Consider the following 26,825-nt stretch of genomic DNA (forward strand, 5'->3'; position numbering starts at 1 on the left):
ATTAGTCTCCCCTCTTCAGCAGTTGGTGATCTGCTAGTCATGCCTGAGGAGCGGGATTTGTTATCATCTTGCAGCCCTCAAGTGACGTTGCCGCACGGCGTGATAGCCCAGATTTCGGTCCGTTTTTGACTTTTATAATAACGATTGCTGATGTTTTTCGAACACTGTGTTGACTGTTCTATTCGTTATTCAACCCGGAAATGTTATTATCTCAACTTAGTTAGCATTGTGGCGCCGTGAGGCTCTCCAGACTATGCCGCCAAGAGGAGCTGCTCACCGACTTACTGACTGGTAACCAACACCACGACGGACAGAATGGACAAAGACAAGCCCAGCAGAAGAACACCTCTGTCCAGGGGCAAGAAGAAAGGCGGCGTCAGCTCCGGGAGGACCGCGGGACCCGCGTCCAACACGATTCCGATTACCTCGTTCTTCAGCAGCCAGCCTCCAGCCAAGCTGGCCTGCCCCCTGTGTGGCCAGTTGGTCCCGAGGTTCAAGATCAACGAGCACATCGATGTGGAGTGTCAGAATTTTGAGCGGAGTGACAGCAGCGCCCCGTCAGCGAGCAACGGCGTGGAGCTGTCACCCACTAGGAGCCCACTGAAGTCCCCGACTTCCGGATCCAACCAGGAGAAGGGGGAGACCAAGACCAGCCCCTATTTCAAAAAGAGCGGCTCTCACCAGGCGCCACGGGAGGTGTGCAATAAAAATGTGGTCAGAACGATCGATCTGGGGAGCCTTTCTGCCAAGTTGTCGAGGAAAAGTGGGACGGCGTCACCAGAGAGGACACAGACAGGAGGGAAACCTGCACAGACTGGCAAGGAGATCAACTCTGAGATGATCAGCAGCTCACAGAAAGAGAATCAACTGATTGAGGAATTAGAAGACAAAAAGGACTGTTCTCGGGTCGCTGACCTCATGATAAACAGCACAAACCTTCCAAATGCTGCTGTAGATGTGTCAGGTCCAGAGGCCAAGCATCGGCTTGATCCTAAAGTCGAGTCAGATCAAATGGAGATCACTCCTGAGGTGAATCCTTCCTCTCTGAAACTGTCAAAAAGAAAAAAGGAAGCCCCCACTGGCAGGAGGTTGAGTCTTAGCAAAAGAGCAAAGCACGAGAAGGAGGAGGGACGAGCTAGATTGACGGAGGAGACGTCGTCTCGTGAGAGAGTGGAAGCAGACGCAGATCAGATGAAACCGGAGGTGCCTTCTCGTCCTGCCGCCACGTCAAGTGGGGAAAATGCTGCAGATAATAAAAGTGCCTCGCTGGCAGAGGCCGGTGCCGGTGACCAGGTGGCCAACGGTGCCCAGCTTCCACGTCTTCCCTACTACCTCCGCAACTTCCGCACCGTGCTGCAGGCTGTCATGGAGAACGAGGACGACAGGCGGCTGTTCGACCAGCACGATATGTCTCATGTACATGCATTTGAAAGGCTGTCAGGTAAACGACAACACAACGAAGGCGGTTATTTATAAGAAACGCAAAATGTGGTCTCACATGCAGCATGCATTTGTTTTTGTTTTATTTCTTTCCAAAGTCAAAGGGCAGAAACTGTACGTGAGACTCTTTCAGAGAAAACTGAAGTGGCTCCAAGTCAGTAAGGTGGACTATGAGGAGATAGACAGCGACCTGGGGCCTGTGGCTCAGGAGCTCGTTCAAGCTGGTTTCTTACAGTCAGGTATGTGATCCCCAGAGTTCCACTGTGACTTTTTGGTGGCTACTTACCTCAAATCCTTCTGGCAGGAACTAACATAGAGTTTGCTGTATTTCTGCTTTGTTTGCCCGACCCACAGAGAGCGACCTGCAGGATTTGGGCGAGGCTTTGGATCTCCTGCCTGCCCCTGAACTCAAAGCCCTGGCTAAGACTTTCCATTTGGGCAACTCTGGAACTCAGAAACAGCAGCTGGTGGACGGACTTCTCCGTCTCAGCAGGCAAAAGTCCCTCTTCTCCATGGCCTCTGCTCACAACAACGTCGGTTTTGTCATCCTAAAGAGGTGGAGCGGGATAGAGACACACGCGTCAACTCACCTAGCATCACACATGACAGTTCACTAACCTCACCCGTTGTCTGTCTTTTAAAGGGCGAGGCAGCTCGCCGGCTCCTGTGTGCGTCTTTCTCAGGGACCCCGTGCCGTCTTCGCCCGCATCCTCCTGCTCTTCTCCCTGACGGACACCATGGACGAAGAGGAGATGGCAGCCGCTGGGCAGAGCCAGCTCTTCACCATCCTGCTGGTCAACTCTGGGCGTCTGGCCTTCCCGGACTACACAGTGCAGCGCGAAGCCAAGGTCTTCCAGGACAGAGACGATCTCATCAGGTGACGTTTTGAGGTTCAAAAAAGGAACAGCGGAACCAAGATTTGGCTCTGAATGAAATGCTCACAGTTTCACTCACGCTACCAGGTACGAAACATCCATGCGAGCCTTGCTGGACGTGACCTTGGCGATGCAGGGGGGTCAGTGGGAAGAAGCCATGGACCTTTACTCTGCTGCCAAGAGCTGCTGGCTGGAGCTGAGAGCAAGCCACGACCTCAGGTAGGATGAATCTACTTACACCATAGGTGTCAAACTCTGGTCTGTGGGCCAAATTGGGCCTGCAGTGCAATTATATTTGGCCCGCGAGGCAATACAAAATTGCTACTAGAGCTGGGCCGCTGGTATTATACAGCACATTTACCGCGAATACTACACATCCCAGAATGCTCTGCTCAATCAGGACAGGACATTCATTGATAGATATTATTATTACTTAATTGGTTTATTTTTGTTACTTTATTTTGAAATGTATTAGAAAAAAGGTTACTTTTGAAATTTAAATCAGTAGGCTGCAAATAAATAAATCAAAGCGGCATATTTACATTTTATTTTCAATTTGAAATTGGATTTTTTTTTCATGTGTGCTATATTAAGTTATTTATTGTATAATTTTGAGCTTTGCTTGTCCCATATTCAGGCTGAAGCAAAGCTTGTTTGAGTCCACATAAAAAGGTTCCCTGTTATATGTTATGGAAGGGTTTTTTTTTTTCAATAAATATCAATGTTGGCCTGCTACAATATCCAAGTTTGAAATTTAGGCCCCGCTGTGTATTTGAGTTTGACACCCCTGACTTACACAGAGCTGCAGAGGTGGCGAATAGTTTGTGACTCTTAGTTTGACTCTGTTCAGGCACCAGGAGGAGCTGCCTGTGTTCTTGCGAAGCTTCACCACCGGGTGCACCTACACCAGGATCTTCTCCAGAGGGGTGGAGATCCTGCAGAGGCTGCGTCGCTATGAGGTCCGCTTTTGCTGCACACGCCAGCACTCTCCCAGAAAAATCAGCATTCATGAATTAAATTACAAGAAGTCAAAATTAACAGACAAAGTTACTTCCACAGGAAGCTGTGGAGGAGCTGCGATCGTTACTCTCACAGTCAGTTTATTGCCCAGACAGCCGAGGACGATGGTGGGACAGGCTGGCGCTGAATCTGCACCAGCACCTGAAGAAACCCGAGCAGGTGACAGCGAGTGCCTGATATGTTTTGAATGAATGAATGAATGAATGAATGAATGAATGAATGCTTTCAAAACAAAATTAAACAAAAAAGCAAAATTAAAATCATGTTTTTACAAAAGAATTTATCACAAAGTGAAAGAAATGTCCTGAAATTTTAATTTGTGTGATCTTATGAAAAGCAGATTTGTAGAATCACGGTGTCCAACTTCATTTATTGTCACAATAGCTCTTTTTATAGACCTGTGGGTTTGTTTGTTTTTTTCTTGAGCGGTCCTTTGTTTCTGTTGTTTCTAGGCTATCTGTGCCATCCGAGACGGACTGACAGACCCTCTGGTGCGAACGGGACACAAACTCGCTCTGTACCAGAGAGCCGCTCGCATGAAGGAGTCGCCCAGCTTCAAAAAGTACCGGCTGCAGCTACAAGACCTGCCTGCCATGGACGTCCGAGATGTTAAACATGTGCGTTTAAGAAGAAATTAGCTTTTTAGTGTGTGTACAAGCAAAGAAATGTACATTACATCTTGATAAATGTTCTGTTTTTCGGATACAGGTAACAATCCGAGGACAGCTCTTCCCTCATGAGGGCGGCATGGGGAAATCCAGGTTCCTTATCCCGGTGGATGGGGAGGGGGAGGAAGGCGCTAATGCCACTGGGATTGGCTCCGTGGAAGAGCTGTGTCTTGCACATTACCACCAACAGGGCTTTGACCAAGGTGAGCGCTTTGGTTTCACTTTTCTGTGACGTACCAGCTCCTCCCTTCGCGTCACGTCAACCGTTGTTTGCTGTCGCGCCAGGCATCCACGGCGAGGGCTCCACCTTCTCCACGCTGTTCGCCCTCCTGCTATGGGACATCATTTTCATGGAGAGCATCCCCGACGTTTTCAGAAATCCATACCAGGTACCACCAGCACTCTTATGTACTATATCCATAACATTCCATTCATCTATGCAGCCACTTGACATCCTTTGCCCCTCTATCTTCACAGTCGTGTCCTCTGGATCTTCACACCGACCACTTCTACCTGAACAGAAGGGAGGCGATTGAGGCGCGGATGCAAATGCTGAGCGAAGCTCCTGTGGAGACGCTGCACGACATGATGGAAGACGTCTGGAGCTCCCAGGAGGGTAAAGTGTGTTCACTGGTCAGCTGGGAGCGGTTCACTTCCCTGCAACAGGCACAGGTATTGACCGTCACTGCGCTAAACCGCAAGTCCGTTAAGCTTCGCCGGCAATGAATAGATTTCTTTATTGTCATTATACAGTTAGTCCAATGAAGCAACAAATGTGTTCTAAAAGATCTGACTAATGTTAGATCTAATAGAATGCATCAGTTATGGAGATAATGTATTTGAGCTATTGGAAATGTTTACATTGGCTAACAATATTTTTTCTTCACAGAGGTGAAATTGTTAAAAAAAAAAAAAAAAAAAAAAAAAAGTTGATTTGCAGCATAGGAGACAAGATAAATATTAAATTGACGTCTTTCAATAAAAAGCTGTTCAAAACAAAACATACCACTAACTAGCAAAACAAAATGTGTAATTTCCTACAATGTGGGACACACCTTAAAAGTATAACAACACGGAACTAACGCCACCTTTTTTACTGTTCAAGTCTCTCGTGTCCTGCCTGGGCGGAGCCTTCTTAGCAGGGATGATAGCACGCATGTCCAAAGACTATCGTCACTGCCGCGCAGGCCTGCCGGACCTGGTGGTGTGGAACACATCAAACAACAGCTACAAGGTGAAACTACAACAGACCCTGGTTCTCTGGATGGTGGAGAATTTTCATGCAGTATAAAATGTGAAATATATAAATGTTTGAATTTCTTTTTTCCAGATTGTGGAGGTGAAGGGGCCCAGTGACCGACTCTCCCAGAAGCAGCAGATCTGGCTGGATGAGCTGCACAAACTGGGAGCTGATGTGGAAGTGTGTCACGTGGTCGCCACTGGAGCCAGAGGGGCTTCTCTGGAGTGAAAGCACAGGAAACAACTGGCCATTAAGACTGCTGCGCGACACAACTTGATCAAACTGAGTCTGATATCTCTGGGATTTGTCTGATCTATTTAAATCAGTCTTATTGTACATTGAAGGCCCCGCAGTTTGGACACTGATATCACTTCCTGCCGCCACTTGTTTTTTGGTGGTTGGCGTTGTACTTTGTAATTTGACTGACTCCAGGCTCTGCATAAAGCCCATTAAATCAGCCACTACAGACAAAATCTCTCTCTGATCCTTGTCAATTGGTGCAGATAGTTGCTGCGTCTATGTAACCTATGCCGTCACAGGTTTGATCCGGACTGTGCTTACTGAAATTCCAGCTGCCACAAGCGCAGCACCTTTAAACCCGTAGCATTATCAGAAACAACAGAGCCTTTGGCAGCAAAAAAAAAAAAAAAAAACGCACACGAGGCATCTTCTGAAGCAGCTTGCTTACACATCATCAGAACTGCTGGCGCTTTCCTTCTTCTGCGTTAACACTGTATCCTCAAGATCTGAGGTTGCCAAGCAACCGGGAAAAAAAACCTCACATTTTGTTGCCCGCTAATGAGTCTTATGACGGCTCTACAAGTTTGTTGTTGCAAGTAATTATCGTAACAACACGCCCATAAATATGCAGGCGTGACACCACTTGGCAGGAAAGAATAACCCATGATGGGTCTCAAGAAAGACTACAGTAAACGCTTTGGACTCTGGCAAAATGTATATATGTATATATATATATATACATACATATGTATTATTATTTTTTTAGATGTAAATTTAAAATGAAGAAATTCTTTGAATCTGAGGAATGACCTGACTGAAAGACCAATAAATGATGAATCAATTAAAAACATATTGGACTCTTGTGTGTTATTGAGACATTCCGCTGTGCACCTCCAACGCTTCACCTCTAATGTACCTTCATATGGCGACGTGCCTATAATGGCGGAGGAAGATCTGCGCTTTGCATACACTGCCGCGCGGCCCTGCTCGTGCTCGGCCGCACACAGGGGCCGCCGCCTGAGCGACGACGGCGACGTGCTGTAAAACGTATGCGGGTCTGGGATCGTGGCGATGCATTTGGGGGGAAGGGAAGGGATGCCGAGCTGGCCTGCGTCTGACGTCACGGCGCTGGAGCGAGGAGGCGATGAGAGGAAGGTGCAATAAACACACAGGGCGTCTGCGCCTATCTAAGTAGGACAATAAAAGTGGCAAAAAGGCATCAATGCTTTAACAATGGATCCGGCAGCGATGCTCCTCCTGAAACTTTTGCTCGTCGTCTGCTTGCCCGGCTCCAACCAAGGTGAGTGCGGCGGCCCCTTCGGCCGATTTTTACCGCCGCGCAAGTTGTGTTGTTGAAATCGGTGGATGAGAGGGAAGCCAGAGAGGCTGCTAGCGGCCGCTAAGCTAGCCAGAGCGGAGGGGATCAGCGGGGCCTGCTTGTTGTCAGGCGAGGACTGCACCCTTTTTTGCCGTATTACTCCACCGGCTGACAAAATGACACACAAGCGCGAAAGCCGACTTGGATCGGCGAGCTCGATTGGCTTTGGGCGACAGTGCCGAGGCACGTCCGTGCAGTGTCACCGTCTTTGTTGCCATGTTGGCGTCGGTTGTGTTGTTGCCGAGCGAATAGCGGCGACAGCCATTGTTGTTGGGAGGACGGGAGAATCCTGCTTGGATAACGGACCTTTAGCTCGATGCTAGCTTTAGCCGCTAGCGGAGCCTTTTTTCCTGGTCACGAAAACAATGCAGTCAGCCGTCGACATTGGATGAAAGTTAACGCCAATGGTGTGTTCTTTAAAAATAGCAACTGTAACATTTTGTCGAGCTTAATTGAGCAAGTATTCTCTTTTTGATTTGGTTGCGGGTGTGTTGTTGCTCCTGCCGTCTATCCCGTTATGTTCTCCGCTAATTGACGACGTGTGACCCGCAGTAATTGTATTTTTCACAGCATTCTGATCATTATTTTTCGTTTTGTATGAACAAATGGTTGTCTTCCTTTTTGATAAAATGTATGAAAAACATTTGTTTAGTCTAACAGCGCTGTGTTTAACTCTAAATGTATTGAGGGAGATACCAGTTTCTATTGGTGGCGAGCAAAAAAAATAAAAACAACAATCTTCATAAGTACAGCGTTTGCTTAGCGCACGTATTTATGGCAAGTTTTATTTTATTTTTTATTTTTTTAAGGTCCCATGTGAAAATCTAAATATTCCAAAATAAGATCTTATGTCTCACTTTCTCTCACCCAGTGAGATTTTGCCTCGCTGGTTGCAACACATTTTTGGAAGCTAGAAATCTCTTTCCCCCCCCCCCCCCCCGCCCCCCAGCCTCATTGTCTCCATTAGTTCGCATAAGTTACAGCATTTCAGAACAGTCATGGCCTTCATTTCTCATAGTCACCCCAATGAAAAATTCAATGTTGGCACGTAAATATTTCATACGGCACATGAACAGCGGAGTAGCGGGTCGCTTGCTCTGCTTCCCCATCTTTAGCGTTACGTAGACGCAGTGAATCCTGTAATTTTATGGCTCAACAGCCAAACATAATTACCTGTCAGACAGCGCTAATTACACGGCTCCACTTGCTGAGAATATTTCTCTCTCAGCTGCCAACGGGGCAACGATCTGGTCATTCAGACCACGACGCTTTTGCTTCGGGTTACTTTCTAAACATTGGAGGGAAATGAGAGCGCTTGCTTGATTTGGCGTTTTGTGAACGGGGTGGAGGCGCGCGAGAATCCTATTCCTCCGAGCCCGCCGCCCACCTCCTCTGGTGGCCAAACAATAACGCCGTGACGCCGGTGGCTGTTGGTGAGTGCAGCTCCTAAACGGGAATCTCTTTTGACTTCAGCGGCTGAATATTAAACACCAAGCTTGTTCTTTCCCGGTTCCTTTAAAGTAACTCTGACTTTTAAGGTTCTGCTTGATCAGCGTTTGCCGTGTAATTGCCTTCAAGTATGTCCCAAAACATTTTGGTTTGGCTTCATTTTTCTCTAAATCTATGTTTTTACATGAAAGGTAAATGACTACAGTGAGGACGTCTAACTCTGTCCCCAGTATACTTGCTAATCAAACAACCATTGAGTATACAAGAGACTTTTGCTTTTTGATTTGAGTCTTTGTTGTTCACTCTTATTAAGCAGAAAAAAACAACACATTTAAATTATTAAATTATTTATACCCAGTAGTTGTTTTACTCGTATGTAGCCTGAACCAAGTGCACATATATATATATATATGGATATTTTTCTTAAAATCTGTTTGACCCCTTCCAATTATCTACACCACAAGAAAAGGCTTTTGGAAAAAAATATCTGCATGAATAATACAAATACTCCAAGAAGACCATCAGTGAGTGGTGGCTGGTGGGGAAATCTGGCAGACTATGCCAGGCTCAGCATGAAATCCAAAGAAAAGTCAGAAAACAAACCATAGAGAGAAGAATAGAAATGAAATTCGTAAAGAAGTTCTGGGGTTTGGACAGCGTGCGAGTTTGATTTTCCAGCGTCGACATTATAGATTGACCTTTTGACACCACTGCATGTTGAAATTGGATCAAACTTATACAAAAACAACTGATGTTTTTGACTGTTTTCTTTTAAAGTGGAATGTCATTCATTAATATTTTTAAGCATCTCAGAAACAATTACATATCTACATACATTTGACCATGGCCAGTTAACCACTTACACACCAAGAACATCTCTTCATTCCGTTTGCTGAACACAGCCAATAGTAGAAGCTTGACACTTCACAATTCCCTGGATTCTCTTTTTATTGCAACGTACCTCCCACATTATGTCCGCATTTGCTTTGCGTTGCGAGAGGTTTTACGCCACTGTGTTACTTTGCCTTCCGCTGGTGTGTTTTTCGCTGATAACCGGAACTTCCTCTCTTCTTTCCGCACAGGACACTACAGAAATCCGCTCAACAAATATATCCGTCACTACGAGGGCCTGTCCTACGACACGGAGGTTGTGCACAGCAAGCACCAAAGGGTCAAAAGGGCGCTTTCTCACGAGGAGAAGTTCCTCCATTTGGAATTTCATGCCCATGGAAGGTTTGTCAGTCTCGTCCAGACGTGTGTTTGATGGCAATTTTGTGCAGACCCTCTGTTATTGAACTTTTCATACGCTTTTCCTCGTTTATTTTTAGTCTGTTTCCTTTACCAGCAAAGCTCAATCAGAATGCCACAATGCTAATCATCTGTTGTCAACCTATTGCCCTGAACTTTGCCATTTGGTCCTTTCTCGTTAAATCCTGCTGCTGTGAGGGTTTCATATCCTGCCTGCGTTCCTTTGTCAGTCAGACTTTTTTAGAAAACAACAATTTGACCGAGCGAAGGCCTCCTCTTACAAAAACGACAAGTGACGTTTCAGTTGTGAAGGTTTTCTTCATTGTTTTCGATCATAAATCAAATATTTGTGGGACCTCGCAAAGTTTTCTCAGACAAGGCAAACTACTTTTGATTTTTGCAGGCACATTTCAAGGCTTTTCCACTTTGAGATGAAGCTGCAGAAGAACAGACAATAGAAATGCTAATTTCCTGCAGCTATTGTCGGTTTTGCTCCTCCTGATATGCTGCTCCAGCTTAATATATGCAGTCTGGTTGAAATAGAAACCGTCTTGGCATTAGTCAGGCTGCCTGCGACGGTTCATCCGCCCGTACTGTCAGTCAAAACCCCCTCAAGGCAAAAGAGATCGATCGGGACACAAAGTCCTTTCCATGATTCTTCCTCCGGTGTCGTAAAGTCGCGTTTGATCAAAAAAAAAAAAAAAAAATGTCTGTGTGACAAAGTTAAGACCATCTGGCTGCGAGCTTGGCCGAGGCTGCCTGCCGCAGACGGGGCCTGCTGTTCCCGCACTCTGATGCTGCCGAAGGAGGAAGGGAAAGATAAGACACATGTAAACAAACATCCGTTTTCTCGCTCCCTTTGAATTCTGGCGAAAAATACAATTCTTGGTGCGAAATTATTCCATTATTATTTTTTTCCACCTCCTTTAGTTTATCTTTAGCGCAAGCCATGTTGATGGCAGCGCGGCTCCGGCTGCAGATGGGTTTGACGTGTCGTCACGCCAGGTTTCCTCCAGATTGGTCTTATCTAAGTCGGGCCTCTTAATTTAAAACGTGGAGCCTCACCTCCCACAGCAGCGACCGGCTGGGCCGGCTGTGAGGACGCAATACGAGCGCAGCGGAGGCGTAACGTGACACCGGCGGTCGGCTGTAGCGTCTTTGTTTCCCCTGACATGTTTGAGGGGAGAGAAGCTGTTTTCTGCTGATCAAAGATGTGCTGTTTTTCCTGCTCTCTGTCAGGAGCTGAAGACGCCCCCCCCCCCCACCCCCCTCCCCTCGCGAGGCTCAGAGCCGCTCAGATGTTTCCTCTGCACTAATTTATGTCCCCTCGTTCACCTCCTATGTTTTCTATTTTCATTTGCATTCTTCTTCCCCTCCTCCTCCTTCCCCCCGGAAGACTTGTTGAATTTAGTTTACCTAGTAAACTGACGTTGCACCCGTACCGCCACTTTGAACACACGCACATACAAGCGTTGAGTCACACTCCCACTCCTGGGACCTGCAACTGTTGTCTATCAATGTAGTCAATTCATCTATTTATTATTCAGGTGATTCATAGGCCGTCCATGTTTTGAATGAATTACTCGGTGGCTCTCATTTGACCGTAAGCGTTCACTTTGGCTTGAGGTTGTTTCAGGCACGTGCTAAGCAACAACAACACCAGCAAACAATAGGGCTTCATTCGTAAGCTCTTTAAATGAGCTTTGCTGCTGCTGATAGGCAAGACTTTCCAGGGGTCAGCCTGTTGTCGCTTCATCGTGGGCCGATAGCAAAGCCGAGATAAATCCCCGGCTTCTAGCATTAGCGGCTAGCAGAGCTAGCGAGCCCACTAACGTGCCGACCACCCTGCCACGGCCAGGCGAGTGTGAGTCAGCGCTGTTGTTGACATGGAGAGGTCCCGCAAGCCTTCACTTCACCATCCAACATAACAAGCGCACTGCCGCTGCTGCGCCAAACAAGGTCCAGCTCAGTGCTGCAGATGGTCTGTTGTCTCCGCGTCCTGCCAGCTCCTCACCGTGACAAACAAGCACCGTGATGTAACCCACTGGCGAATAATCCACCGTCTGAAGAATCCACTAATTCACTCATCTGCGACAAACGGCGTCATAGATTTGTTTATTTGTGTATTGATTACATTTTCTTTTTATTAATTAATGGCTGCACCCCTGTTTGTTTTTCCCCCCCAGGCATTTTAACTTGCGGATGAAGAGGGACACCACCTTGTTTGCCCAAGATTTAAAGGTGGATGTCTCAGGAGAGGAGGTCCCGTACGACACCTCTCACATTTACACCGGCGAGATCTACGGTACGACCGACCTCGGCACTCAGAGTCAGATTCACTTGATTTGTCACTTAAATTGCAAAACTTCTATGCACGGGAGCTCCAGTACAGTACTCGCCTGCAGCTTCAGTCACTAGACGACCAACTGTTGAAGTTTCAATGTTTCTTTTTGTGGATATTCCCAGGTGAGAAGGGAACCCTGACTCACGGTGCCCTGGTGGATGGTAAGTTTGACGGCTTCATCCAGAGCTACCAGGGCACCTACTACGTGGAGCCGGTGGAGAGGTACCTGGAGGGGAAGAATGTTCCGTTCCACTCCGTCATCTACCATGAGGATGACATACGTGAGTTCTCCCCGAGAAAAACCAAACACACACGAAACGCATCCGCGGTGCCCTTTTCATTCCCCTTCGTCGCTAATCTTCCAGTGCGGTGTAGTTGGCGCATGCATATGTAAATGTGTGATGTGGGAAGTGCGAGGTGAGCGCAGCTGACCCGACCGAGCCGGGCGGGTGTGAGGCCCTCCGGGGAAGAGCAGCTTCCCGCGGCGCTCATTAGCTGAGTAACACCGTCTCCCTGTCAGCCTACCGGCTCATTTGCGGCAGACTTCACCGTGTTGGTACAGATTGAACACACAGCTTACGAAAAAAAAAGAAAGAAAGAAAGAAAGAAGGAAATAATCTGTGTACATATAGTACAAGGCTGAGGGGCAAATTAAACAGCAGCGTGAGAGGAATGCTTAATGAGGACGACATGAAAGCAATCGCTCGTGCTGCAGATCCGGGCTCGAGTGGCGTGTAAGCACATCCATTAGCCCATCGTGAATAGCGCCAGGAACGGAGTGACTCAGGGGGGTTAAGGAGCTAACATTGTCTCCCCTAATCCTTACAGTGTTGTGTCTGCCGCTCTCACTCACTCGCGCTCTCTCTCTCTCTCTTTCTGCCACTCGCTCTCAGACTACCCGCACAAGTACGGCCCAGAGGGAGGCTGCGCCAACAGTTCCGTCTTCGAGAAGATGAAGAAGTACCAGGCCTCGGCCATGGAGGAGGAGGAGCCCTTCCAGGTGAACTCTGTCGCACCACGGGAAGCGTTCTCTCCGCCAGGGAGAAAGTTTTGTGATAGAGAAATTAACGGGCCAGACTCGACCGGACTGGACCGGGTGTTTTACTGAGTCTGAGCTTGGAAAAGTTTTATTACTGGGTGTCGGTGCAAAGAAGTAAATCAGTAGCAATTTTGTCTCATGGCTTTCAGTGGCAAACTGTCCAGCACAAAATAAAGCATCACTATTTATTTTATGTGACTTCAAGTCAAATCAAGGTGGTTAAACAGATACACTTCACATATTTGTTCAGTCACCATTACAGTTTTTTGCAAAATAAAAGCTATTTTTCTAAACTTTCGGCAAAGTGCAATCGCGATTTGCAGGCGTTTCCACTGAATGGTGCGAAGCGCATGAACCGTAATTCTCGTTTACTGTAGAATTAGCTAAAACATTCCGTCTCCTCCTCCGTCCAAACATAACGAGCCATTTTCACTCGAAGTGACCTGGTCACGTGACCCCGTACGTCACGTCCACTGACGTGTAAATGCGAAAAGTGTTCCAATAACACTTTTGCGATATATCTCTGTATTGATACGTCTGAGAAACCACCTCGTGAGAGCATCAAAACCCCTTTAGAGATATTTGAGAGGTTTTTCAAAGTCTAGGTGTTACCATTACCAGTTTTTCATTGCCATGTTTAGGTTTTGTGCAATTCTAGGGGTAATGGAAACGCAGCTGGTGTCACCAACATTTAAAAATCAACGATTCTACGGCGGAAAATCATCTGCTTTTGTGACGGAAAATGGCAAAAAAAAATATTGGCTTGGGCTGCCACAAATAAATCACCCTTTAGAAATGCTGTCTTAAATGCGCACTCTCTAAAAACAAGAACCCTCCATTTATTAATGAGGAGATAGGTGGATAGATGAGTTATTCCTCCAGACAGGAAGTGAGGTACAGTACGTTCCCGGCCAGAGTTCTTCCAGACAGGCAAGGTTGCGGTGGCTGAGAAATTACGGCCTAAAAATACAGAATATTATTTATTTACTTATCCGGCCGCTGATGCAGAATGCTTTATTTATACGCAGCAGTTAACTCTTGGCGCGTCCCCGCCTCCCTGCAGGAGCTCTACTCAGAGGCCGGCTTCCACCAACCGCCGCTGCTGCTGAGGAGGAGGAGGATGACCCAGGCCGAGAAGAACACCTGCCAGCTCTTCATCCAGACCGACCACCTCTTCTTCAAGTACTACAAGACCAGGGAGGCCGTCATCGCCCAGGTAACGCACACACGTCGGTCACATGACACAGGAACCAACCGGGTTTGGCGTCTGTCTGTCGTCAAGGAGCCTGTGACTGAGGCCCGTGCGTGGCGGTGTTTTTACTCGAGCATTACGCCGAGCCAGTGGCGGAATAACGAGGCCTGCTTCTCCGTTCAGTGAGTCACAGCGCTGAAAAACAGATGGACAATATCAACAAAACACCTTTTTAATTTTGTGCCGGGAACACTGAAGCCTAGTTTCATCTAACGTAACAAATAAACACCAGATATTTCTGATTCTGTTTTATTTTTAATTGGAAATCTTTTTTTTTTTTTCTTTTTTTTTTAGGTTGGAAAAATCACAAAAACACTTCTGCTAATCGCTGTGTCTTTCTTTGAACCTTTAAAATAGAACCTGATTGGTTGTTGTCAAGTGGAACAACCAAACTGGACTGGGCTCGACCTTCTATGCTGAAATTAAATGACAAAACTCAAGTGCATGACACAGAAATATTACACCCTGGTCTCATTTTTGTGGCTGCGCCCTTAAAATGGTGTTCGTGTGTGTGGATTGTTTGCGTCGACCCGCTGTGACACGCTTCTCTCAAGCTGCGTGGTCTAAAACGCCGACCTCTGGTTCAGTTTATCAGCCTGAATTATTGATGCGACACGGATGAAACTTTAATTTGGAGGTTTCTCCGCCCCTGAAGGTGACGCGCTGGGCTGCGGAGAGTCCTCTCACTCGGCCGGGAAGCTGCTGTAGCGTCGCGCCCTGATTGGACGCCGGCTACGGAAAAAAAATAGAAAATGAGCAGCAGTTGTCTGCAGCTTTTCAGACGCTGCTCCTCACTGATGGAAAACGCTGAGATGATAAATTTGCTCCTCTCAGTGCTCAGCAAATCTGCATGCAGGGTTTTTTTTCCCCCTCTTAGCCTTGGATCAAACACATTTCTCATTCAGTCCCACTGCCATGACTCTGGTATTATCAGCCTCCACTGCACAGTAAAGATGGAGAACTCGTAGGAAGAAAATTGTTTTGTCGGAACCTGGGAAACCGCTGCTGCAATTAAAAGTGCACAATTATGTAAGTGCGGAAAAGCAGACGAGCAGGCGAGGCGGCGAGATTAGAGCCTGAAAGTAAACGTTGCGAAATTACCCAGAGTGTCGCCCAGGATTCATTTAATCCAAAACCAATTCATTAAATTGTGCCTGGATTACCTGTTGTAATTCCCATCGTCAGGATCAGGCCGTGGAAGCGACACCTTCCTGTTCCGGCTGATTAACTCGCCTTCATTAGTCTGCTGGCAAACTGTTGGCCTCCCTGTTCTGTTCGCACTCTGAACCTGCGTCTCGCCCCCCCGCAGATCTCCAGCCACGTCAAGGCCATCGACGCCATCTACCAGGGCACCGACTTCATGGGCATCCGCAACATCAGCTTCATGGTGAAAAGAATCCGGGTGAGTCTCGCCTAGTCTTCGCCTAGTTGAATCTACATTTTATAAGTCTATTTTGTATTTGACAGGGAAATTGTGCGTCCCGTGTTGACTGGATACGGGACGGGGGCCTTCCCCGTATTTCTGACTTGTCTTGAATGTGAATTTATTTTCGATGCAAACTCGCGTTCGCTTCCACAGGGTTTGTGTTCCAAACGGCAATCTACGTAGCTGCAAGCATTACCGTGGCGCAACCCATTCACAACGACCCTGTACTGGCTGCGTAGAGTAGTAGGCTATGAAATGGGATGGCTTGTTCTTTTCAGCCTTATTTATTTAACTACTTTGCAAAAGCCTCCATCCTGCACTTTATTGATTGTTGTGTGAAAATTGAAAGATTTCAATACAATTGAAACATTATTTCAAACTATGTGACTTTTTACTTTTTCTAAAGTATACAGGACATTGATTATTGATTTAACTTATTTATGGATTTATGTCTGAACTGATTGAGCACTGTAGATGTCAATTGGTTTGAGATGAGAATTTTTTATTGACTTTTTGTATGAACTAGCCTATCAGCAGCAAAGTTGAATAAAGGATCAATATCTTGTGTTTATTATAATTAAAGCAACCTCATGCTAAATTGAAGAAAAACCTGATAATTGATCCGCTGCCTCCGTCTGGTCTCACCGTCGCCCCCTGCTGCTGCAGATCAACACCACCACCGACGAGAAGGACCGCTCCAACCCGTTCCGCTTCCCCAACATCGGCGTGGAGAAGTTCCTGGAGCTCAACTCGGAGCAGAACCACGACGACTACTGCCTGGCCTACGTCTTCACCGACCGGGACTTCGACGACGGCGTGCTGGGCCTGGCCTGGGTCGGCGCCCCCTCAGGTAACGTTCAGCGCAACAAACGGATGCAAATGTTTGCCGTTACGCAACGCGGCGTTCTCTTGCTCTCTGATGTCGGCACTTTTGACGCAGCGGCGCGCCGACGCGTCCGACTGCAGTAATCCCCAGAATTCCGGGCTCATTCTACGGAGTGACTTATCTCCAGGATAATTCACAGCTTGAGTCAGCGGCGCCGTGTGGGACTTTTCTTTCTTTATTTATTTATTTACATTTTAAATGCTGATTTATTCCAAGTGTTGCGAGAACCCGACCGCGGCTTCAAATATCCACTCAGACAATATGCAGATGTGATGATTCCCACTGGGTTTTCGGGTTCTACACGGTTTTTGAAGTGGCGAAGTGGAAACCAAGATGCTTTCTGAGCAGCTCGTCAGCTTTGAAGTGTTGACAGAAACTGTGCTGTCTTGAAATCTGCTCAGTTTTTTTTTACTGGCTTTCTGTCCTGGTGGCCGATACAAGCGGTATTCAAACAAACTCGAGCGCCGCCGCTCAGATAAACTGGTCCTGTTCTGGACGTTTGTTGAGAAAACCGCCTTTTCTTTTGTTTTTCATTTGATCGCATTCTTTTTTCCTTCACCAACCCTCCTGGTTTCTGCAGCTGCAGCTCGGCAGGTTTGCTTCCAACTTGTGCTCGTGTGTGTTTCTCAGGGAGCTCCGGCGGTATCTGTGAAAAAAGCAAGCTGTACTCGGACGGGAAGAAGAAGTCTCTGAACACTGGCATTATCACCGTGCAGAATTACGCCTCCCACGTTCCTCCCAAAGTCTCCCACATCACGTTCGCGCACGAAGTGGGACACAACTTTGGCTCCCCGGTGGGTTTTTTTTTTCCTCACAACTCGTTTATATTCGACTTTGAGGAATTTAAGAAGCTCCCACACGTTTGTTCCTATCTGCCTCGATTCCCCCCACCACCCCCTCCCCCACCACCCTCACGCCCCCCTTTTTTGTGTCTGACAGCATGACTCGGGATCCGAGTGCACCCCGGGAGAGTCGAAGAGCCAAGACAAGAAGGAGAAGGGCAACTACATCATGTACGCCAGAGCCACGTCGGGGGACAAGCTCAACAACAATAAGTTCTCCGTCTGCAGCGTGCGCAACATCAGCCAGGTGCTGGAGAAGAAGAGGGGCAACTGCTTCGTCGGTGAGTCCTCGGGAGTTTTCTCTCTGTTTCTTATTTTTCCAACCGTGTTTAGTCAGCGGTCTGTCTTTTTTATTAAGAACTGGACAAGCAGGTATGTTCCAGCACACTGGTAGGAACTGGCTTGCCAGGAAATAGTCGCTGTGACTAATGTGCTGGTGGAATTTAATTCCCCGCAGCTTGATATCGGCATCAATTAAGAATATTTCCAAGCTGTCCTACACCCAGTTCGGCGTGTGATTAGCATGCTCATGAAACTTTCATCCGACTGGTTTCCACGTGCAGTCAGAGCCGTCGCGCCAAATCAGTTTTCAACTGCAAAGACGCAACTGTCCTTCATTCAGGGGCTCACGCTGAACTGTGCAATGTTCCTTTTCCAGAGTCCGGCCAGCCCATCTGCGGCAACGGGCTGGTGGAGCCGGGAGAGGAGTGCGACTGCGGCTACAGCGATCAGTGCAAGGACGAGTGCTGCTACGACGCCAACCAGCCCGACAACAAGAAGTGCAAACTCAAGCCCAACAAAGTCTGCAGGTAGCCGCCGCCCTCCGCCCTGCGTCCCAGTAGCGCCGTTTCCATGACTGGAAAAACTGGAAATAGAAACCAGTAGATTTCGAGAAACCTCTCAAATACGGCTCAAAGGTTTTTATGCTCTCATGAGGTGGTTTTTCAGACGTATCCATGTAGAGGTCTATCGCAAAAGTGGAAACATTTACGCTCAAGCTGGCAATGTGTACGGGGTCACGTGACCAGTTCACTTCAAGTAGAAAATGGCACGTTATGATTGGACGGAGGAAGAGACGGAATGTTTTTTACAAATGATCAAAGAGAAAAATATACCAACCGTTCTTGACAGCAAACAAACATAAACAAAGAAGAGCGTAGTTCTCGTAAATCTTGCTGGACGAGATTTTACAAGAATTACGGCTTATGCGCTTCACACCATTCAATGGAAAAAAACCTGCAAATCGCAATCGTACTTTGTCGAAATTTTAGAAATATTGCTTTTTATTTTGCGAAAAACTGTAATGGAAACGCAGCCAGTGATATTTACCCAATTGATTAACCATCGCTCTCCCCCATCAGTCCCAGCCAGGGTCCGTGCTGCACAAGCGAATGCGCCTACAAGGGCCGCAATGAGAAGTGCAGGGAGGAGTCGGAGTGCGCGCACCAGGGCATGTGCAACGGGGTGAGCCCTCAGTGCCCCACGTCCGAGCCCAAGGCCAACTTCACCGCCTGCCACGGGGAGACTCAAGTGTGTCTCAACGGGGTAAGAGAGCAGCGCCACCTCTCCCCACCTGGAGGAACGGCTCACTAGAGCAGCGACGCTGTCGGCTATTCAGCAATCTGACCTTGGCCTGTCCTTGTGCCCCTCGCCCCCACTCGCCCCCCCCACCCCACAGGGCTGCTCCGGCTCCATCTGTGAGAAGTACGGACTGGAGGCGTGCACCTGCGCTAGTCAGGACGGCAAAGACGAGACGGAGCTTTGCCACGTGTGCTGCATGGAGAAGAGTGAGTGCTCCTCTGCAGCGTTGCTCGGATTGGTGATAGCAATAGTAATGGAAGACAAAAAAAACAGCAGCCGCTCACTCGAAACCTTGTTGAAATTATCAATTTATTTCACTGCAGGTTATATTCAAGAGAGGATTTTGAAGTCGTTGCGAACACCATTCAGAAATGACACAAATTCCAAGAGTTCTTGAAAAAGGTTTTAGGATTTTGACAGAAGGGATGCATAATTAAACTTAGAAAAACCCCATAAGAAATCAGGAGCGAAGGTAGAGCCCATAGATGTGCCTCTTAGTAGTAGATAGAAAAGAACAATTCAGTTTTTAAGGCCCAGGGAGGCCAGTTCACAAAGGAATTCACTGGGAGGAAAATCAGTGCCATCTTGGAGGTAAAAGCCCAAAGCTTCTGTTCTTCTTTCATGGGGAATGTTTGTATAAAGGCTTTGTACATCTGGAGTGACCAGAAAAATATCTCCAGCTAGAGCTTTAATTTCTGCAATTTTATTCATGACGTCGGTAGAATCCTCGATGTAGGATGGAAAAATAAATGGCCAACTGAATTGATAATTTGCACAAGGTTACGAGCGTGCGGCCGCTGTTTTTTGTTTTTTTGTCTTCTCTGAGTGTCCAAGTTCAGCACCAGCACCTCCCTGAAGATCTCCACCCACGGATGAGCGGTGGCTTCGTTCTACTTTTGAATAACAGCAATAATCAGAACCTGGTCACGGTGCAGTCTTGAACCCAATCAACCTGCTGTCCCCAACAGTGAACCCCAACACGTGCAGCAGCACCGGCTCGGAGCGCCTGGCCCGCTTCTTCAACAAGAAGGTGACCACGCTGCCGGCCGGCTCGCCCTGCAACGACTTCAAGGGCTACTGCGACGTCTTCCGCAAGTGCCGCCTGGTGGACGCCGACGGGCCACTGGCCCGGCTGAAGAAGGCCATCTTCAACCCCGAGCTGTACGAGAACATCGCAGAGTGGATTGTGGTACGCAGCCGCCCTCGCGACTCACACCAGACTGCACCTAAATAGCAGCGGCAGCAGCTGTGTGAATGAATGAATGAATGAATGAATGAATTTTATTATTTTGTCATGTCCAAATAGGACCCATCCCTAGGAGGATTTGGGCCACAAGAAGAGAGAGAGAAAAAAAAATAAGATCGATTTTTCTTCAAGTTTCCATTTCCAGAAAAAAGTAGAAATTTTGTGAATAAAATTGAAAATTATAACAGCTAAACCCATCAGTGCAGCTACTGGTATGGCTTTAGTTTGTAGTTTGTTTTTACCGCACTGTGTTTGTGTGCTTGAAGAGCAAGGATTTGCTTGTTACTAAACCTAATTTTGACGTACAATTTCACAAGTTGTACCGCAGAAGGCATGTTGTCAAGTGACGATGGTGCACGAATGACATAAATTGATCTTGAAATTTCTACTTTATTCACAGAATTTCGTCTTTTTTCAAGAAATTTTGTCTTTTGTTGTACGTCGAAATTTCGACTTGAAACTTGAAATGAAAAATTCTGGTAATATTTTGTCTTGTGCCCCGAAACCTATTTCGTACTTTCGGGACTACAAGACAAAACAAAAACCGTCTTGAAATATAACATTCACTTCCTGTAGATGACGCCACAATTCATTGACCGTAGGTTAACACAGACTTAACGTCTCACCTAAATGTACTTTTTGTCCTCTGAGCCCAGGTTGTCTCTAAATATTTGGCCAGGGCGATTACCTTGCAATCAAAAGAACATTTTAGTCTGTCTGCATCATTTAGCCGCCTATCAACCTGTGACGCAACTCGTGGTACAAAGGGCAATGAAACACAATGTGGAACTCATTCTCGGCATGGATGGTACAGTGTTCACAGAGTCTTTCTTCTGCCGGGACCCCCCCCCCTGTGACGTCCCGTTTCCAGGTGCAGGGGCAGGATCCCCGAGTGGAGCTCAACGCACAATGACCTCAGATTTTTTAGATGGAGGAGCACATATATATTTTTCATTTCCATAACAACTTTTTATCATACCATACATTCTTAATTTTGGTTTAAATAGTATATCCTACAATATATGTGTGTGTGTGAGTGTGTGTGTGTGTGTGTGCATGTGTGTGTGTTACCTGGTTAAATCCTGTCCCCCCCTCCCTCCTGCAGGCCCACTGGTGGGCGGTCCTACTGATGGGCATCGCCCTCATCATGCTCATGGCCGGGTTCATCAAGATCTGCAGCGTGCACACGCCCAGCAGTAACCCCAAACTGCCTCCGCCCAAGCCGCTCCCAGGTGAGTCCAGGAGACCCGAGGCACCGACAGGAACATCACTGCAAAGTTCAGTCGGTCCACAGCAGCCATCAACCTCGACACTGCCCGCAATATCTTTTCTTACCATTAGGTGCCGCCAAATCAGCCGGCTTGGGCCTTTAAGTAGCAGGGAAGGTGGTCAAACTCGTCTCTGCCGGTCATTTAGCGTTCAAGAATTGCTTTTTCTTCCCACCTTCTCGGTCCTTTAACACACAAAGCGCAGCCACTGTGTGTTTGTGAGGCTTTATTTCATTTATTTACAGTCGATAACATCTCTACCAACTGTTTCTGTTTTGGTTTTGGTTTTTTCCACTTCAGTGCTGCGCCTCGGCAGGTTCTCATCCCAGCGTACGACAAGGCACAGTAAACTGGCCGCTCTGAAGTACGACACCGCAGCCCAGCTTTATGAGACTCTTATTTCACAGCGTGACACGCCGTGAACGAGATGCTGCCTTTATTGCAGCGGCCAAGCGGTCGCCTCATCTTCAGCGCAGGCTTTCCCGCACGCTCGTTTTATTTGTGGCCGAGCAACACTTATTACTTTTCCTATTTTCAGCGCCGCGTGCCTCCCGCTTTGTACCTCATGCTCTGAAAGGAGACATCTTGGCGCTCGAGTTTTCTTGGTAATCGAATGAGTGATTGAATGAGAAGCGCTGCTGCTTTTTCACTGAGTCGTCAGGCCTCTGGTTTGGGGACGCATTAGTTTACGCAAGACAAAATGGGGGGGGGGGGATTGGTTCCTTTAATTGCTTTATTTCTGCCGTGGCCTCGTTGCCCTTTGTGATGTAATATCAGCCCTTTGTGATGTAACTAAGGCCACTGATACTTTAACGATGCCTCTGTGTTGTTGTTTAGTGACAACACTAACTATGTTTACATGGACATAATGGGAATAAAAATGAAATAAAAAAATTTAAAAATGCTTCACTTTAACATCGGAAGATTCTGATCCGATCCGGTCCATTCGGAGAGAAATTTCATTCCGAAAGAGGGAGGTGGTTCCGCTCATTATTCCGAATGGCGCCCATGTAGCCAGCAGAAAACATGGCGGGGGGGGGGAGCAAAACTGGTCCATATTAAAAAAATAAAAAAAACTGTATGAACAGACACTGCAGCAGAGGGGAGGAAGATAAAATGTGAGGGGCACAAAGAGTTGAACGAGCAGAGGTCGTGCAGACATGGCGGCATTGGTTTACGCCAGAGGTGGAAGTACAGCTGCTTCTTCTTCTACTATTAGACCACTACCCAAACCCCAGTCATTTATTCTGGTTCAGTTCTTGGTGCATGGATACGCATGTGTAAACTGGATTTGGAATTTCCCATCAACCAATGTTTAGATCAGATTGGAGAAATTTGCGCACGTAAACGTAGCTATTCTCAGCCAGGTGTTGGCTCCGCCCCCCTGAAACAAAGCAACAGATCGAGCAGGAAGCCAAAACCTTGCAGTTTTTTTTTTGTTGTTTGTTTGTTTTGCAGCCTGCTGCAAACACAGTGCTAAACCAGCTCTTTCCTGCACTGTCATTGCATAACCTGCTCTCTGCCTCTCCCCCCCCCCCCGCCAGGCACTCTGAAGAGGCGGCGAGCGCAGCAGCACGCCAACTCCCAGGTGCAGTCCCAGCATCCGCACTCCCACCAGCACGGCCGCAGCGGCCACGGCGGCGGGGGCGGCGGCGGCGGCGGACACGGAGGGCACGGTGGCCACGGTGGCGGAGGCGGCGGCGGCGGCGGTGGTGGCGGCGGTGGCGGCGGCGGGCGGCAAGGCCAGAGGCAGCCGCAGCGACAGGCGCAGCAGCCGCAGCGGCACAACCGCCAGCAGAGGGAGAACTATCAGATGGGCCAGATGAGACGCTGAGACCCGGCCGCCTGCCCACACGCCCCCCCCCCTCTACCCCCCCCCCCCCCTCTCCTCACCCCTCACCCCCCCCTCCAGAGACACACACACACACACGCACACACACTCACACAAACACACAACCTGCGACGCCTGCCCCCCCCCCTCCTCCCCACACCCACACACACACACACACACACAAAGCCACCCCCTGCTCCCCCTCCAATGCCTTGGCTCCTCCTTGTGCCTACAGTGGGAAACAAAAAGCGTCACTCCATCCAAAGAAAAAGCCTGACACGGTTGTTGCTCATCGTCATATCCTCCGCCTGCAGACAGTCAACAGACCCGGTGAAAGAAAACAAACAAAAAAAACGAAACACAAGAGGGAGAGACGCAACTGTTGGGGCTCTTTGTGGAGTTGGACTCGACCATTTCCATCCATCGCAGTGTGATGATCTTTTTTTTTTCTCTCTCTTTCTTCCTCCATCTTTTTTTTTCTCTCCAAGGAGTGCCAAGGAGTTAAGGAATCATGTGTAGCTTTAGTACATTCTGTGACGTGCGTGCGTGCGTGTGTGTGTGTGTGTGTGTGTGTGTTTTTTTTTGTTCTATTGCAGCATCTTCTCGAGTGACACGCCCCGTGGCTGCTGGTGAATTGTTCTGTGCTTTTCTTTTTTTCTTTTTGCATTTTTTTTTTTGTTTTGCATTTTCCCCCCCCCCTCGGTCCTTTTCGCCATTCTAGCCTGGATTGAAAGACACTCCGTGGGGATTTTGCGGCACTTTTGTGATCTACACATGTCAAAATGGCAAAAGACACAGGCTCCGGTCTCTCGTGCAGACACGTCCTCTGCATGTGATTGTACATATTTAGTGTATCATAAGTGAAAAACAAACTATTTCTTCTACTGTAAATTGTGTATTTCTTCACTTTTAATTTTTCTTTTTGTTATTTTCTTTTTCTTTTTTTTTTTCTTTTTGGTTAGTGCTCTCAGGACTCTTTAACACATAACTGAAGGAATGACAGTGGCGATGGGGGTCCTTGGATGTGGCTGTGGAGGATTTGACTCCATCGGGTTCTCGGCACAGTCGTCCAATCAGGTGGATCCCCCTCGCCGTCGTTACGTCTCAAGATTTTTTGAAATCTGAACCACAAGGTCACCATATCTCACTTCTACCGGCCTTTTTTTTTTTTGTTTTTTTTCAAGACCCGGTCTTTTCATCTCTCTTTTTTTTTTAAAAATGATTATAATTATTATTGTCTTGCTAACATCATGTCGTAAGCAGCTTGACGTTGTGGGAACAAAACAAAAAAAAGGGAACGTCGCCTGGATTTGGTTTCTCTTTTATTGTCTTTACAGGCTTGATTAATTTTATTTTCATCTTTTCAATGACGATGATGATGATGATGATGATGATGAAGAGTGAAAAACCACTAAGCAAAGCTGAGGAAGATTCTACCTTTTTTTCAAACATTTGTAGACGAAGGCAAAGTGAAGGTTGCTTTGGCTTTAGTTTAGAAGTGAGTTTATCCTGTTACACCAGTTACTTTACACCAGTGTGGAAATACATTTTTTTTTTTTTTTTTTTTTAAATGACTCCGGTGTGGATGTACAAAAAAGAAAAACAAAAGAGAAAAAAAAAAGGAAAAACTTGTAAGATGAAATGATTCTATTACTCCTCAGATAGCGAGTCTTAAGAGCTTTTCAGTGTGGGCATGCAGACACATTTACTAAACGTGACTATTAATTGACCAAGGTCTGTACTGTTTGTATGTCACGCGGTACCATTTACGTTTGAATCGCTGTTTAACATGAAAACAAGCGGAAGGAGCGGCAGTATTGTTACACTAATGGCACATTCTTCCGTGTGTTCACTAATCTCACAGTAGACAAGGAGTTGCGTGATGAATGAAAAATCACCTGCAGTGTTTTTTTTTTGTTGTTGTTGTTGTTTTTATTGTTTTTCTGTTTGTTTTTTAAGTTCCTGGTTGGATTTGTTCCTCGGCTAATATCCCCGTGGGTGCAGGGTGTCCGCGTGGGTCCGTCACCTCACCTCAGTCTGGAGTTTTGGAGAAACGAGCCGACGATCACGCAGAGGACGCCACAATCTGGGTGTCGTGCAAATTGCCAGCATTTTATTCCCGGCACAAAGGCCAGTGGGATTTGAGGGGAGGACAAAACCATTTGGACAACAAAGGACATTTTTCTCTCGTGCTCTGATTTTTATTTCAACCTCGCAATATAGTTTCTGAATGCATGCAGTACTAATCACTACTAATGTTGCACCACCACTGTCCTCTGATGGTTGTTCTAAATCCACATGTGCTCTGGAAGGGGACGTTCAAGACAACAGGTCTGCTTGTGTTCTTTTGGTTTTATTTTGCTTTTCTTTTTTTTTTTTTTTTTTTTTTTTTTTTTCCTTTGAAATCTCAAGGCAGATGAATTAGGCAGGGCGGCGCTCGCTGTAACCTCTCATTGTCTTACGAAACAAAGCTCGTCTTAAGGATTTCTTCTCCCTTCAGGCTGGATCACACGCAGCGAGCCTGGAGGACTGACATGTAAACTTGTACAGCACTCGGGGGGCGGGGGGGGAGGTACGGGGAGGGGGAAAAAACAAACTTTTGCGTTTGAAAAATGAGAAAATTTACATTTTGATACATCCGTTTCATTTTTTGTATTCTAACTCCAGAGTAAGTTGTTCAAAGATGTATGTGACAAAAGTTTCCTTTTTCTTCTAAGTTATATTATTTTTCGTTCTTTTTTTTTCTTTCTTTTTTCTGTTCTCCTATGTGCTAGTTGAATCGAGGTTTTGCCGTTTACGATGCTTTGCTACACCATCATAAGTGGTTTTAAAAACAAGTCGGGCTGACGGAGTCGCATTTCTTTTATTTTCGTCTTCGTTCTCCTGTGGCATGGTTTGGGTAGACGAGCAGAAGAAAATGCCTGTAAATTTTAATTTCTCTTTAATTTCGTAGTCTTGGTAAAAAGAAAAAGAAAAAAAGAAGTTTTTAGCTAAACGTGCACTGAAAAATGTCCAAATTGAGTTGAAATGTCGTAGGTGATGTAGGCCGAAAGAACACAAGATTAAAAAGTAATACTACTGTCTGATTTTAATGTTCACTGTGTTTTATACAGTATCGGAAATTTTTGTTCACTTTGAACATTTTTACTAAAAAAAAAGGAGAAAAAAAGATTTCAAATTGTATTGTGCAAAGAGATGTAATTTTTGGAGTACTTGAAATGCATAAATTAAAAGACTCGTTCAAAATAAAATAGTTCCCTGTTTACTGTCTGAAATGTGTGGGGGTTTCTTTGGTTGTGTTTATTTGCCGGAGGTTTTGTTGTGAGGATGATTCACGTGGAGGGTTTTTTTTTTTTTTTTTTCAAAAGGTCACTTGGCGAATTTTTGCATATGGAGATGACTCACCGCGAAAACTACGACTGATCCTGTGAGAACGGCTGCATCACTGACCCCCAGGACCTGGTGATGATCGGAGGGTTCACACAAGAAGATGTGGCCGCTGGGATGGCTGCAGGAACGCTGCTGCAGGAACGCTGCTGCAGGAACGCTGCT

The 26,825-nt window shown here is 46.9% G+C and overlaps 2 protein-coding genes and 1 long non-coding RNA gene across 4 annotated transcripts; 2 read left to right on the plus strand and 1 right to left on the minus strand.

Annotated features, from left to right (window-relative positions):
- Positions 1-30: 30 nt before the first annotated feature.
- fan1 (FANCD2 and FANCI associated nuclease 1) lies at positions 31-6,378 on the plus strand. Its single transcript, XM_076027328.1, has 13 exons — positions 31-1,441; positions 1,539-1,679; positions 1,795-1,996; positions 2,084-2,317; positions 2,403-2,534; positions 3,166-3,274; positions 3,375-3,494; positions 3,788-3,952; positions 4,044-4,206; positions 4,289-4,392; positions 4,481-4,675; positions 5,109-5,237; positions 5,334-6,378. The coding sequence occupies exons 1-13, from the start codon at positions 316-318 to the stop codon at positions 5,469-5,471; spliced, it is 2,958 nt and encodes a 985-aa protein (XP_075883443.1). The 5' UTR covers positions 31-315; the 3' UTR covers positions 5,472-6,378.
- Positions 4,523-8,300, minus strand: LOC142888867 (uncharacterized). 2 transcript variants are annotated; one of them, XR_012926750.1, is made up of 3 exons: positions 8,035-8,300; positions 5,092-5,201; positions 4,523-4,660 (listed from the first exon to the last, which is right to left on the minus strand). It is a non-coding gene; the product is annotated as an uncharacterized LOC142888867 (long non-coding RNA). The 2 variants fall into 2 exon arrangements; XR_012926749.1 differs by having other exon boundaries at positions 5,092-5,462.
- LOC142888861 (disintegrin and metalloproteinase domain-containing protein 10-like) lies at positions 6,578-26,526 on the plus strand. Its single transcript, XM_076027331.1, has 16 exons — positions 6,578-6,783; positions 9,393-9,543; positions 11,745-11,863; positions 12,025-12,183; positions 12,796-12,902; positions 14,005-14,157; positions 15,503-15,595; positions 16,286-16,469; positions 17,136-17,299; positions 17,445-17,628; positions 18,006-18,156; positions 18,709-18,892; positions 19,026-19,134; positions 19,897-20,117; positions 21,280-21,406; positions 22,987-26,526. Exons 1-16 carry the CDS (start codon positions 6,717-6,719, stop codon positions 23,274-23,276), a joined length of 2,463 nt encoding a protein of 820 aa, XP_075883446.1. The 5' UTR covers positions 6,578-6,716; the 3' UTR covers positions 23,277-26,526.
- Positions 26,527-26,825: the final 299 nt, after the last annotated feature.

This window comes from Nelusetta ayraudi, unplaced genomic scaffold, assembly GCF_046127955.1.
Source record: "Nelusetta ayraudi isolate G7.1 ecotype Tasmania unplaced genomic scaffold, CSIRO-AGI_Nayr_v1 ptg000020l, whole genome shotgun sequence".
NCBI lineage: Eukaryota > Metazoa > Chordata > Actinopteri > Tetraodontiformes > Monacanthidae > Nelusetta > Nelusetta ayraudi.

Coding starts and splice junctions, on each gene's coding strand:
- fan1 (XM_076027328.1), top strand. CDS start 316: ATGGACAAAGACAAGCCCAGCAGAAGAACACCTCTGTCCAGGGGCAAG. Junction 1,997..2,083: donor GGTTTTGTCATCCTAAAGAG/GTGGAGCGGGAT, acceptor TGTCTTTTAAAG/GGCGAGGCAGCTCGCCGGCT. Junction 3,495..3,787: donor ACCTGAAGAAACCCGAGCAG/GTGACAGCGAGT, acceptor TGTTGTTTCTAG/GCTATCTGTGCCATCCGAGA.
- LOC142888861 (XM_076027331.1), top strand. CDS start 6,717: ATGGATCCGGCAGCGATGCTCCTCCTGAAACTTTTGCTCGTCGTCTGC. Junction 6,784..9,392: donor CTTGCCCGGCTCCAACCAAG/GTGAGTGCGGCG, acceptor CTTTCCGCACAG/GACACTACAGAAATCCGCTC. Junction 11,864..12,024: donor TTACACCGGCGAGATCTACG/GTACGACCGACC, acceptor GGATATTCCCAG/GTGAGAAGGGAACCCTGACT.